The 12,880-nt window shown below is 40.4% G+C and overlaps 1 protein-coding gene across 8 annotated transcripts in view; it reads right to left on the bottom strand.

Moving 5' to 3' along the window:
• DLGAP1 (DLG associated protein 1) overlaps positions 1-12,880 on the bottom strand; it is a 329,410-nt gene that overhangs the window by 65,186 nt on the left and 251,344 nt on the right. For 7 of the 8 annotated variants that reach the window (XM_036245132.1, XM_036245131.1, XM_036245133.1 and 4 more), the window contains 2 exons: positions 6,642-7,015; positions 1,369-1,460 (listed from right to left, as the gene is read on the bottom strand). In XM_036245132.1, the coding sequence (XP_036101025.1) occupies positions 1,369-1,460; positions 6,642-7,015 (466 nt within the window). The remainder of the gene's footprint in view (positions 1-1,368; positions 1,461-6,641; positions 7,016-12,880) is intronic. The other variant, XM_036245139.1, reaches the window with a different exon arrangement.

Genomic DNA, 12,880 nt, shown 5'->3' with positions numbered 1-12,880 from the left:
ATTTAGAATAGCCCCATAAATGTGATTATTGGGTCAATGGATATGGATAAATGTAACACTTGCTAATATTTGTCATATTAGTTTCCAGAAGAGTTATACCAATTTTCTGGGCTTCCGGCATTGTATGATTATATAAAATACAATTACACCCCGGCTAGTGTGGCTCAGTGATTGAGTGTTGACCCATGAACCCAGAGGTCACAGTTTGACTCCCGGTCAGGGCACATGCCTAGGTTTCGGGCTTGATCCCCAGTGCGGGGTGTGCAGGAGGCAGCCAATCAGTGTTTCTCTCTCATCGATGTTTCTCTCTCCCTCTCCCTTCCTCTTTCTCTAAAAGTCAATAAAAATATTTTAAAAATACAATTACACAGAAAACCTCTTAGATGCAAGAGCAGTGCCAGTACCAGGAGGCTCTAAAATAGAACTCCTTCCATGAACTAATGCATGACTTCTTTTCAGATTTTCTGTGTATGTTACAGGTAGCCTTGCAGACAGGAGACATTCCATACATGTTCATTGAATGGGTAATTGGTGGATTGATGAATGGATGGATGACATTTAACTGATTATTCCTAATTAACACAAAGTTAGTGGCTGAGTTAAGATGATGTCTTGATTTATAATATAGAACTCTTTTCCCTACCATAACTGCAGTGTTACTCTATTCATGAACATTTGCTGTATAGTTAGTGTATGCAAAGCACAGTTCTGGAAGCTGGGGATACTATTATCAATAAGATATAGTTTCACACATTATCATCCTTACAGTTTGATCAAACAAAACTCACATACCTCTCTGGATCAAGTTTTCATTTATAAAATAAATGTACTGACCTCAAAAATACCTTCTAGATTCTGTGATCTTCTGAACCTCTAAATTTCCCATTTCTAGATACTATGATTCCGGAGTAAGTTTATTTTAAAGAGCGTTCTAAAAGAATGGTGATTCAGGCTAATGATAGGGAATTTTCTCTTTTTTCTTCTTCCTCATTCATTCATTATATACCAAACACTATTAAGTACTGTGGGAAAAAAGAGGAATAAGATAAGTCCTCTTCGCTTAAAAAGTTTACAGTGCCAAATAGAAAGGTTTTCGAAGAGGAATCATTTTGCAACACAACAGCAATATACACGGTGTTGGTGTGTATGTGAATGTGATATGCTCTACTATTCTAGCTAAAACTTAAATGGAGTGCTCGCTACTATAAAGTAAAGGAGGAAATCAGCTAATAGTGTTTCAAGCTTACCCTCTAAATGTTCCCAAAAGTAAATGGAAAATGTCAATGAATCTTGTTGGTTTATTATGGGGGGAATACTCGTACATATTCACCAACGTCAAGATGAAAGGACAGAGGCGTGTGAACTCACCATTTCTCTTCTTCTACTTGCACTCCTACGGACTGGAACTTACTGGGCGCTTTACTTTCCCCTGTTTTGTCAGACTCTTCAGCATCATCCACCTAAAGAAGTAATCAAATACAAACACGTGAAAAATAAATGTCACATCTCATTAGAAACCTCTGTACTCTATTAGAATGTTTCATGATTTACAACCATTTTCTTCAATATTTTTGTATTTAAAGAGAACCATCACTACATTATTATAACATGCACTTTGACTTGGCTGATCTTCGTAAAATCTTCGCAATTTTAGTCACTTAAAAGGTGCCTAATAAGTGTCTATGATTCCTCCACAGATTTGTATGTACATACCTGTGAGCACTATGTTGGAATATGTTCTCAGAAGTTTTGATTTTGCAGATAGCAAAATACAAAAGAAGGCAGAAAATTAATTTATTGTAGTCACAGTTATTAATATTGGGAGATTTAGGTATTTACCTCATTAAGATACACTATAAAGTATCTTCATATTTTCCCCTTAAACTAAGGAATTGGCTTTAAATATTACTCCATAGTTTCTAAATAGTTATGTATATATTACAGCTCATATAGAAAATGTGTCCATATAAAACTGAGAGCCTATATGATAAAGTCTGAGGCAAATTTGAAATAAATTTTATGACTATTCAGAGCAAATAGATTGATTCCTCTTTGTTCCATTGTACTTAATAAATTATTTTTGCTAAGTATAAAACAATTCAATGTAAGTATAAAAGCAATTCAATGTAAGTTATATAAAATTAAAATGCAGGAATATATAATGTAAAAAGCTGAGGTCTCCCAAGAATTACTGTCAATCATTTGGTGCATATTTCGTTATATCTTAATTATATATAATATATTATCATAAAAATAATTATTAATACTAAATTTATACAGATGAGATTATGGTATATATATTTTTCTGCAATTTGTTTTATTCATTAACACTGTTATTTTGGGACAGTTTACCATGTTAGTAAATAAGGTCTAACTCAATCCTTTTTTTTTTTTGATTACCTAAATGTTTTTTTTAAATAGCCATGTAAGCAACATGACATCAAAATAATTTTCTCTTTGTTGCTATTACATATTAATTATTGATATTAATTAATATTTGATATGTATCTCTAGAACAACTGTGCAACTGTTAACTGGGAGAAATTCTTAGAAGTAGAAATGTTAGATGGAAGATACTGTGCATGCTCAGCTCTACGGGACACTGACAGATTGCTCTTAAAAGCATTTATCATCCTGCCATAACCAGTGTGTGGGAATATCCACCTCCTTACACCCTCATCAATACTAAATATTGACAAACTAAAATTGTTGCTAATATCCCAGGTCAAAAATATTTTCTGGCCTCTTGGACTGCTATCGATAAATTGCCTATTCATATCCTTGGCTAGTTTTTCGTGCTTTTATTAAGTTGTATTTTATTTTATCTATGGGATCTCTTTATAGCTGATGAGCCTTAATGATCCTTTCTCAGTTGTATATACAGTAAATATTTTCTCTCCTTTATCATTTATCTTTTAATATTTGTCCTTCATTATAGAGAACATTGAATTACTATGTAGTTAATCTAATGTTCATAGTTGAGAAAGGCTTCCTCTATCCTGAGTGTATTTTTAAGGTTTTCTTGTATTTACTTTTATCCTATAATTATTTATGTTTAATTTTTAAACCCACTATATTGAAATGTTTTGTGTGAGACACAAAGTAGAGCTCTAACACCCACACATCACCAATTGATCTGGCTTCTACTAAGTAATCTTTTTTATTTGAGATGCCAACTTTATTGTGTATTATTCCCATAGATATAGGCCTGTTTTTGGTCTATTGATCTACTGGTCTTATTGCTTCTCTCTCATTTTCCTAATATAATTTCATAATGAATAAATATTTATTTATTTATTTTTATCCTCACAATAGGACATTTTCCCCAGATTTCTAGATAGAGTGGAAGGAGGGAGAGAGAGAGAGAGAAGCATTGATGTGAGAGAGACACATCACATTGATTGGTTGCTTCCCGAATGACCCTGACTGGGGTTGGGGATTGAACCCTCAACTCAAGTATGTGCCTTTGACCGGAATTGAACCCTTCTCTTTGGTCCTAGGGCCGATGCTATAACCACTGAGAAACTGTCCAGGGCAATAATAAATCTTGATATTTTCTTTCTTTCTTTTTTTTTTCTTTTATCCTCACCTGAGGACATTTTTCCATTTTTTATTCAGATAGAGCAAGAGGGAGAGAGAGAGAGAAACATGGACATGAAAGGGACACATCGAGTGGCTGCCACCTGCATGACCCAACCAGGGCTGGGGACAAACTGCAACCGAAGTATGTTCCCTTAGTGGGAACCGAACCCGGGTCTCTCTGGACCGCAGGCCGACGCTCTAACCGCTGAGCCAAACCGGCCAAGGCTAAATATTGATATTTTCTATGGCAAGTTTCATCTTGTAATTATTTTGTAATGTAATTAAACTCCAACAGTCTCCAGATTATTTTGAGGCATTAAAATCTTCTAAATAGCCCTGGCCGGTTTGGCTCAGCAGTTAGAGCGTCGGCCTTCGGTACTGAGAGACCCTGGTTCGGTTCCACTAAGGGAAAGTACTTTGGTTGCAGTTTGTCGCCGGCCTTCGTTGGGTCCTGCGGGAGGCAGCCACTGGATGAGTCCCTTTCACGTCCATGTTTCTCTCTCTTCCTCCCACTCTATCTGAACAAAAAATGGAAAAATGTCCTCAGGTAAGGATAAAAAAATAAAATAAAAAACTTCTAAATAGACTTGTTTTTGGATATTAGATAGGTGTTATGTATTCTTTGTGAAGTTTAATTCAGTTGTCTTATAGTTTTTACTACTATTGTGAATGGGCTCTTTTTGTTCCATTATATTTTCTGTTTATTAATAATATATTAAAATATTATTGACCTTTCTGTATTTATATTGTATTCTTTTACAGTACTGAATTCTAATAGTTTTTTCAGTGGTTTCCACTAGATTTTCTATGTGGACATACATATTATCTGCAAATAAAAGCAATTTTGTTCTTCCTTCACAATTTTTTTTTTAAATACACATCTAGCTCCTAGAATGTGCCAAGCACAGTTCTAAGTGTTTTGCTTATTTTATCTTTTCAACAGTATATGAGGTTAGTGATGTAATTATCCCCATTTTATATATAAGATTACAGAGGATGAGGAAGCTGAAGCTCAGAGATGTTAAACAACTTGCTGGAAGTAACACAGCAAATGGAGGAGTCAAAATTTCAACACAGACCATTTGGCTTCAGAACCTATGCACTTAACCACTATGTAAATTTACACATTGTTTTCCAATATAAGGAAATGTTTATGGATACTAGATTGAAGAATTAATGAAGTTCACATAATGGGATGCTTCATACACATTTACCATTTATTAACTTACATTTTGAGATTTTATTGATTTGAGAGAGAGAGAAAAACATCGATTTGTTGTTCCACTTATTTATGAATTCATTGGTTGATTCTTGTATGTGCCCTGACCAGGATTGGAACCTGAAACCTTGACATGTCAGGACAACACTCTTAACTGAGCTACCTGGCCAGGGCTTTTCCCTTTGTACTTTAAGGTAGATTTAAAAAAAACAACAAAAACTTTTTCTTTACTGATTTTAGAGAAAGAGGAAGGGAGAGGGAGAGATGGAAACATCGATGAGAAAGAACATCGATTGGCCGCCTCCTGCATGCCCCTACTGGGGATGGGGCCCACAACCTGGGCATGTGCCCTGACCAGGAATCGAACTGGCGACCTCTTGGTGCATGGATTGATGCTCAACCACTGAGTTACACCAGCTGGGCAAGGTAAATATTTTTTTAATCATGGTAAGATATATATAAATAAAAGTTTCCATTTTAGCCATTTTAAAATATGCAGTTCCAAGGGCATTAAGTACATTCACATTGCTGTGCTGCCATCACCACTATCCATCTTCCTACTTTTTTCATCATCCCATATTGAAACTCTGTACCCCCATAGGAAGCTGCATTGAGTAAACTTGATTCTCAAAATAATCCTGTAAGGGATAGAGGAGGAAACAGGCTCAGGAAGATGAAGTAATTTGCCTACGATGACACAGAGGCCCGACCTCCGCTCTTCCCCATTCCTCCAAATCCTTTGGTTAGTGGGAGGGGAATGAGCTTCTAGGGAGAAGTGGAGGGCATGGGGTGGAGGCTGGCTCTGGGCCCAGGCCTCCTGCTGTGCCATTTAGTCCAAAGCACCAGGGGTAGGAGTTCTTTTAGGAAACTTGACAACTTGTGTTATGGTAACCTGCAGGTTATTAAAAGCATTTGACTCATCACCACTAGAGAAAGTTTAATTACCCTTTAAAAGTGGACTCTGCAGAACGACTGTGAAAATACATCATTGTTGTGAAATGTCCCCTGCACCTGGCTTTTAGATGTGCTGTAGTGTTGGTTCAGTGTGGATAGATTTATGGGACACCACGTCAGGAAGTTATTATTCAAAGGGCACCTGCAGAATGGTGCAGCACAACAAAATTAGGGAAAAGAACGACTTCTCCATTGATGGAGGAAATTTCTAGCAGCGTAAAGTCCAGCTGAACAGATGTGAAAAACAAGAATCAGTTTGATGTTATCTTTGAGAAGCAGAAAATAGTGAACTGAACTGAGAAGCCTGATGAATTTTCTACCATTTTTATGAGATGCTTGATTAAATAGCCAACAATTACGCTGAAACTGCATTCTTTCCTCTCGATGCTGTGATGTGAGTAACTGCTTTCCACACCACCAGGCTCTTTGGTCTTGCTCTCCTCCCTCCCATATCTATGAGGAGTGACTCACATTCTTGTTCTCATCTGGTTACTCAAGGGTGTTGTACATATTGTAACACAACCCGATAACCCAGGTTATTGTTGGATGTCCACTGCTTTGTTGAGAATCAAAATGTGCATTAGGAATTGAGGGCACTTTGTGTTTGACTGTGTTCATGTTTGTTTAATTATCCTACACTTTGAGTCACACATTCAATTTGGAGAACAAAAACAATAGCTGCTAATATCTATAGACACAATGCCTTCATAATCCTTTTTATCATGTTTAACAATTTAGGAACTTCAGAGACAATGATTTAAAAATCTAGTCCTAGACATAGCTATATCATCCAAAATGGCAAGACAGCAAATTTTCTGGGAAAATATAAAGTTACATTTCTTAGTTTTGGGTTCATAATTCAAAGGACAGAAAAGGAGGCTATTACCTGTATCCCAATAGACAGGCATCGATTTTTCTTAAAGTGATCCTTCTTCCTGTCCTCTGTAGTGATGGTGGCTATGGTGGTTGTGGTGGTGATGGTGGCAGGGTTGTTGCCCATGTGTTGACTCGCAGGACCGTGGATCTGGGCATTTGCGGCTTCGATGGCGGCTGTCAGAGCCTTCATACTGTCCAGGCTCTCCGTGGAGTTGCTCAGTCCAGACTGGCTGATAATATCTCCTCGCTGGCCCTGTCCATCCATGTAGGCATCCTGGGCAGACTCTGTGCTACTCTGGGCTGTGATAGAAATGAAAGGTTTCGTGGTAGTTCTGGGTGGGACTGGAGGTGGTGTCTTCTTATATGTTGTGATGCAAGATGACACTGGAAGACAGTGAAAACAGACACTGATTTCTGCCTGGGTTTTAGTTTCTGGTACTGTAACTGACATCCATTGGGAATTAGGGCACATGAACACACTAAGACATTTAACATGAGCACAAGTCCATTGACAGACTAAGTGAGATTCCTGCTTGGGCCCTTAGGGCCCTGCATGAGGTGACACCCCCACAAAACTGAGGGGACAGAAGACTGGAAAATCCCAACTTCTAAGATGGAAGTTTCTGAAATGGAAATTAATATGAATCAACATAAAATAGACAGGATTAGCCATCTGCAGAAATCCTCAGGCAACAGTGCATCCTGAGAGATAATATAGAGTGTCCCCCCAAAAATGTATACACACTTTAAATAATTGAAAATTCCAATGGGTTAAATCTGAAAAGAATCATCAATTGAGGTATCAGCTATTAAATGTGTATACATTTTTTGGAGACACGCTATATATACACATGGATAAGGCCAGGGTAGTCTCTGCCACCTTAGGAAAATGTTAAATATAAGTAATATATATACTCTGTTATTTATTTTATATTTATTTATTTATCCTTACCCGAGAACATTTTTCCATTTTTTGTTCAGATAGAGTGGGAGGGGGAGAGAGAGAGAGAGAGACATCGATGTGAGAGGGACACATCGAGTGGTTGCCACCTGCACGACCCAACCAGGGCCGGGGACAAACTGCAACCGAAGTACATTCCCTTAGCGGGTCTCTCTGGACCACAGGCCGACGCTCTAACCACTGAGCCAAACTGGCCAGGGCAAATATAAGTAATATTAAACCAAGTAACTCATTAAAATAGATTCTATGGTCGATAATAAACACTGGAAAAAGAAGAAGGAAAGCATGGAGGCTGTGAGCATGTATAATCCTAGCAACAGTCTAGGTGCCTGGGCAGGGGCGCAGGGGTGCAGAGCATGTTATCATAGCTTCCTGCAGCTTGCTTTGCTTTTATCAGTTTTTCCCTCCTTCCTTTCCTTCCTTCCTCCCTTTCTCCCTCCCTCCCTTCCTTCCTTTCTGTTTCTCTCTTTCTCTCCCTCCTTTCTGTCTCTTTTTCTTTCTGGATAGGTGCTACTATACAAACTTTTGTTCTGAAATTTTTGGTTGTTGTTTCCGAGCAGAGCTACCTACAGAGAGGGAATACACTGCACTAACGTCTCCTTTAATTGTAGAATAAATGTACACACTGATTCATAAATCGGTCTGTGTGTGTGGTCTGAGCCCACTCCCTAATATTTTGTCCTTCAGGGAGACCTGATCAACGCAGGGGCCTGGACCTGGGCAGTGAGGTGTCCGTCTTGGGCCTGTGCGATTGAGTTAAGGTCGTCCTGAGGCTCCAGCTAAAGCAGCCTCTAGGCCCTCTCTCCAACCATGTGATTATAACCCTGAGGGTTTGAAGAAGCTTTACACACTGGTTTTCAGCTTTCCATTTGTGTAGCATGATACAGGAAAATACAGATCAAAGTGAATTATTGTGTCCAAGTGGGAACCTCCTGCGAGTGAAGAAAAATTCTTTAACGACCTTTCTAAAGACTTTTGTTTAGTCCCTTTGAAACATGACTTAAACTTTGTGTTTGCATCACTTTCTTCCACCCCCACTGCCACGCCCACCCCCTCGTGCCTTTTCCACTCAGCGGGTGGCACAGCTGTTATACTGAATCGCTGTCTTGACCACACAACCCAGCCCCTCACCGCGGGCTCTAACTAGCATCTTACAGAATGAAATACTTGCTTCAATACTTAGGATGTTCTTGGGGCCACTCAAAGGAAGCATCCAATAATGAACAATAAACAAAAGGACCCTGTTTACACTGTCCTGCTATTCCACTGCCCTGTGACTCAGAGTAATTCCCTTCACCATGAAGGATATAGGGACAGAGATGTTTGGCAACTTCCCAGGAATTACCTGAGAGTTGAAAGAAAAAAACCCACAGATGTCACATTGCAATATCATTTTTGCTCTTTGGGAAAGGGTGAAGGGTAATGTGAATAATATGTCACCTCTGTTACCTGGAATGGATGCTGGTAGAGGCTCACAGCAGGAAAACCTTCCATTTAAGATTATTGCACAAAACATACAGCTTTACACTAGAACAGAGCTCAGCAATGAGCAGTCCCGAGAGGTCACGGGGCCGGTGGGGGTGCACAGTGCCTGCAAGGTGCAGTGCCAGGGGTGGAACCAGGCTGGTCTCAGGTTCTCCCGCAGGCGACAGTGAAGCTTTGGGCCAAGTAATGCAAGCATGAGCATTGTTGGTATTTCACCTCACTCAGTTTAGTTTCATGCCTTGTCACTACCGTGAAGCTACCTCTGCTTCTTAGGAAGGTCTGAACAGGAGAGCCGCGCTGGGGCAATGCTCAGTCTGTTATTTATCTGAAGACCAGAGTGGGTGAGAGGAGTGACCGTAATTAGGATAGAATCTGTCTATTCGAATCAAATGAGACTCGATCATTTTATTATATCTCCTAAAATAAATCTTTATAGTGTGAATTCATTATTTTCTTCAAAATGGATTCTCGGGACATTTGGCCTGCTCATATTTCAAAGAAACGAAATGCTATATTCGAACATCAAATGTCTGATCTTTTAGATGATGTACTACTATGGCTAGCCATCCCAATTTCCACTTTTAATGTGGACACTAAAACTGGAAAATTCAGACAAATAGAGTATCATTTCATTTGCTGTGATTTATAGTAAAAATTCTGCCACGATGTGGTAAGTGTGATATGGAGGTGGAGGGGCACATTATTTCTGGTGTAATGACTGAGTTTGTGGACCCTCCTTAGGGCCAATTGCAACTTGGTGGCATCCAAGGGTTGCTGTCGATATCCATAGGGATAACTCTGAGTACTGAATGGAACCAAAATTTGGCCACCTAAAAGCTGCTTTTTGGGACATTGATCTTAAGCTGTTCATTAAGAAACAAAAGACTCAGAAAGAACTTGTGCCCTTCCCCCTTTCCTGCCCCAGACATTCAGACAGAGAAACCTGCTCTGGGAAAGGAGCCTTGGTCTAATCACCTCAAGAATCTTGACCCGAGCAGGAAGACTACAAGCCTCTTAGCTAAATAGCCTGTGTCTCATTATTTCTGAGTCACTAGCAAGAATTTGCCTACCCTTAATGTCCTCCTCTTCCTCAACAATTTGTAAATTGCCCATTCTCACTTCTGAAATCTGATCCCCACCTTGCCCCCTCCCCTTTCTCCTTTGTTCAGCAATGTCTTATATACCCAATGTTGCCTCATGGTCTTCCATGGAATTTTCATGCCTATGGGAATTCCCCATGTGCATGTATTAAAACTTAGATGTTCTCCTGTTAATCTGTCTCTGTTAATTTGATTATTAGCCCAGCCAGAAGACCTTATAAGGTGGGAGAAAATGTATTAATATTTTTTTAGCCCCACAGTACTGTGATCAATGGGACTTGCAGAGGACGGCAGCAATGACAGAAGTCCACCAGAGTTAGATTGGACAGGGAGAAACCTGAGGACTTGTCTGCCCTAACAGGTTGGCCCAGCCGCAGTGCCCAAAGGAATAAAAACTTAGATTGTCCCACTTTGAATAAGGGACCTGGATAGAGGACAGACCACCTGGCATGTTTTTATCCCAGGCGCATTATGATGAGGTTTGACTACAGTGGGGAGCCTGGCAAAATTCTGCCGCCGGAGTCACAGTCAAGGAAGCACCACCTGTCAGTCATCCAGTAGGAATTATGGGTTCAAATCTTTAGGATCACCTTTTGAAGCAGAATAAAGAAGATCCAACACACAGCTCACAATTCTCACAATTCCCTTCCTTCTCATGCCCCCACAGCACTTTTGCATTCAAGGTTGCTCTAGAAATGCATACAACTAAATCCCCCAATTTTTCCCAGCATCACTCTTTCTTAGCTTTTCAGGCTTAGCCCTAAACCCTTCTCTCCTTTTAATTCTACTCTCATGATACAATACCATGAATGACTTAGAAGCCATGAGGTCTGAGTGCTAAGAAGAGTTGGGTAGAGGAGGGTGAAGCATAGGCTACTGAATCTTACCTGCTCAAGACAGGAAGAGAAAGGAGTGGCTTACAGAGAGTAAGGGAAACATTTCATTTGTTTAAGAATAATATTCTTGCCCGGCTGGTGTGGCTCAGTGGTTGAGTGTCAACTCATGCACCAAGAGGTCGCCGGTTCGATTCCTGGTCAGGGCGCATGCCCAGGTTGTGGGCCCAATCCCCAGTAGGGGGCATGCAGGAGGCGGCCAGTCAATGTTCTCTCTCATTGATGTCTCCATCTCTCTCCCTCTCCCTTCTTCTCTCTCTAAAATCAATAAAGAAGAAAAAAAAAAAAAGAATAACATTCTCAAAAAGATTGATTTCGAATGCAAGTTTTCCTTTTGTTCACGTGGGACTTGAAAAAATTATGTATTTAATCATTATTATGGTTTTCTTTTTCTCTGATATGTTTATTTGTTCATTTCTAATTCAAATGATTTTTCCTCCCTTCTCTGGGTCCTGATGATATGCTACTCCAGCTCAGGTTGACAGAACGGATGCCCATTCACTTATAAGGAGAGTCATCAGGAGTGAGGTTCCAGATTTCAGAGCCATCCCTTTCATTCAGATGCTTCTGCAGAGCGCAGACTCACGCAGTTGGTTTTTACATTTGAGTTAGGAAGTTATTGTTTAAAAAGGTCACATAGAAAACAAATTCCTATCTATTTTAGCTGTTATATTATAATATTCAATATTGTCCTTATCTGCATATAAAGTTAATGCTAGTGTTGTAAGCCTCAAGAAGGCCTGTGTCAGAAATTAGTTTTTTCTGTAGCAGTGAAGATCTTCTGGAAGAAATATGTAGACTCTCTTTCCAGTCTGGTTATCCTTTGCAATCAAGAGCACACATATGGAGGACTTCTGGTCAAGATGGCATACAGGTAAACATGGTACTTGCCTCCTCCCACAACCACAACAAAATTACAACTAAACTACAGAACAAATATTCTTCAGAACCACCTGAAATAGAGCTGATTGGAAGTCCTACAACTACAAAATTAAAGAAGCTACATCGAGACTGGTAGGAGGGGCAGGGGTGTGAACTGGCTGGTCCCACACCCACATGTGGTGGATAAAATTCAGGAGGATACCTCGGCCGTGAAGGTCCTCCCTTAGGGGTGAGGGATCCTTGTCCCACACCAGACGCCCAGCTCAGGTTACCAGTGCCAGAAAGAGAAGTCCCCATAATTTCTGGCGGTAAACACCAGAGGGAACTAAGGCTGAGTGAGGCTGAGGCTGCTGGAGCCCCAGGCAATTCCTCTTAGAGGGCCTGTGGACTTACTCAGACTTGTTCCCTATGACCTACAGTGCAGAGGGGGGGTAGCTTGAAAGGCACCAGAGACATATGAGGAAGAACTGAGTTGTTCAGCATTGTGATGAGACAGGTAGCTTTCTCCCACACAGACGTGCTGGTGGAGGCCTTTGTTTCTTTGGTGAACCCTTCCCACACAAGACCGGCAGATGGGTGCCATGTCTGGGGCTCCAGCAACCTGGCTCACAATGTTTACCCCGCCCTAGTGATTCCCTGAGGCCCTGCCCCACCCAACTTTCAGGCCCACCCAAGCTATTTCCAGTGGCTTTACCATAGGATTGGCCTGTTTTGGCTCCTGCTTTATACTTTCCTCAATTCTTTCAAACAAGCAGCATCTGGCCACAGCAAGTCCCATACCTCTTGCTAAGTGGCCCCAGACCTGGTACTAGAAACAGCCAGCCTTGGTTCACAGCTTGGCTTTGCCCGGGTACCTCCAAGCCCAGCACAAGAAGCAACCGTCAGCAGGTTGCTTTGTAGCTTATGCCTGGTGGCCCCGGGTAGAACA

This window comes from Molossus molossus, unplaced genomic scaffold (genome assembly GCF_014108415.1).
Source record: "Molossus molossus isolate mMolMol1 unplaced genomic scaffold, mMolMol1.p scaffold_m16_p_6, whole genome shotgun sequence".
NCBI classification, from domain to species: Eukaryota; Metazoa; Chordata; class Mammalia; order Chiroptera; family Molossidae; genus Molossus; species Molossus molossus.
Note: the sequence above shows the minus strand (reverse complement) of the source record. Positions and strands in the feature narration are given on the sequence as shown.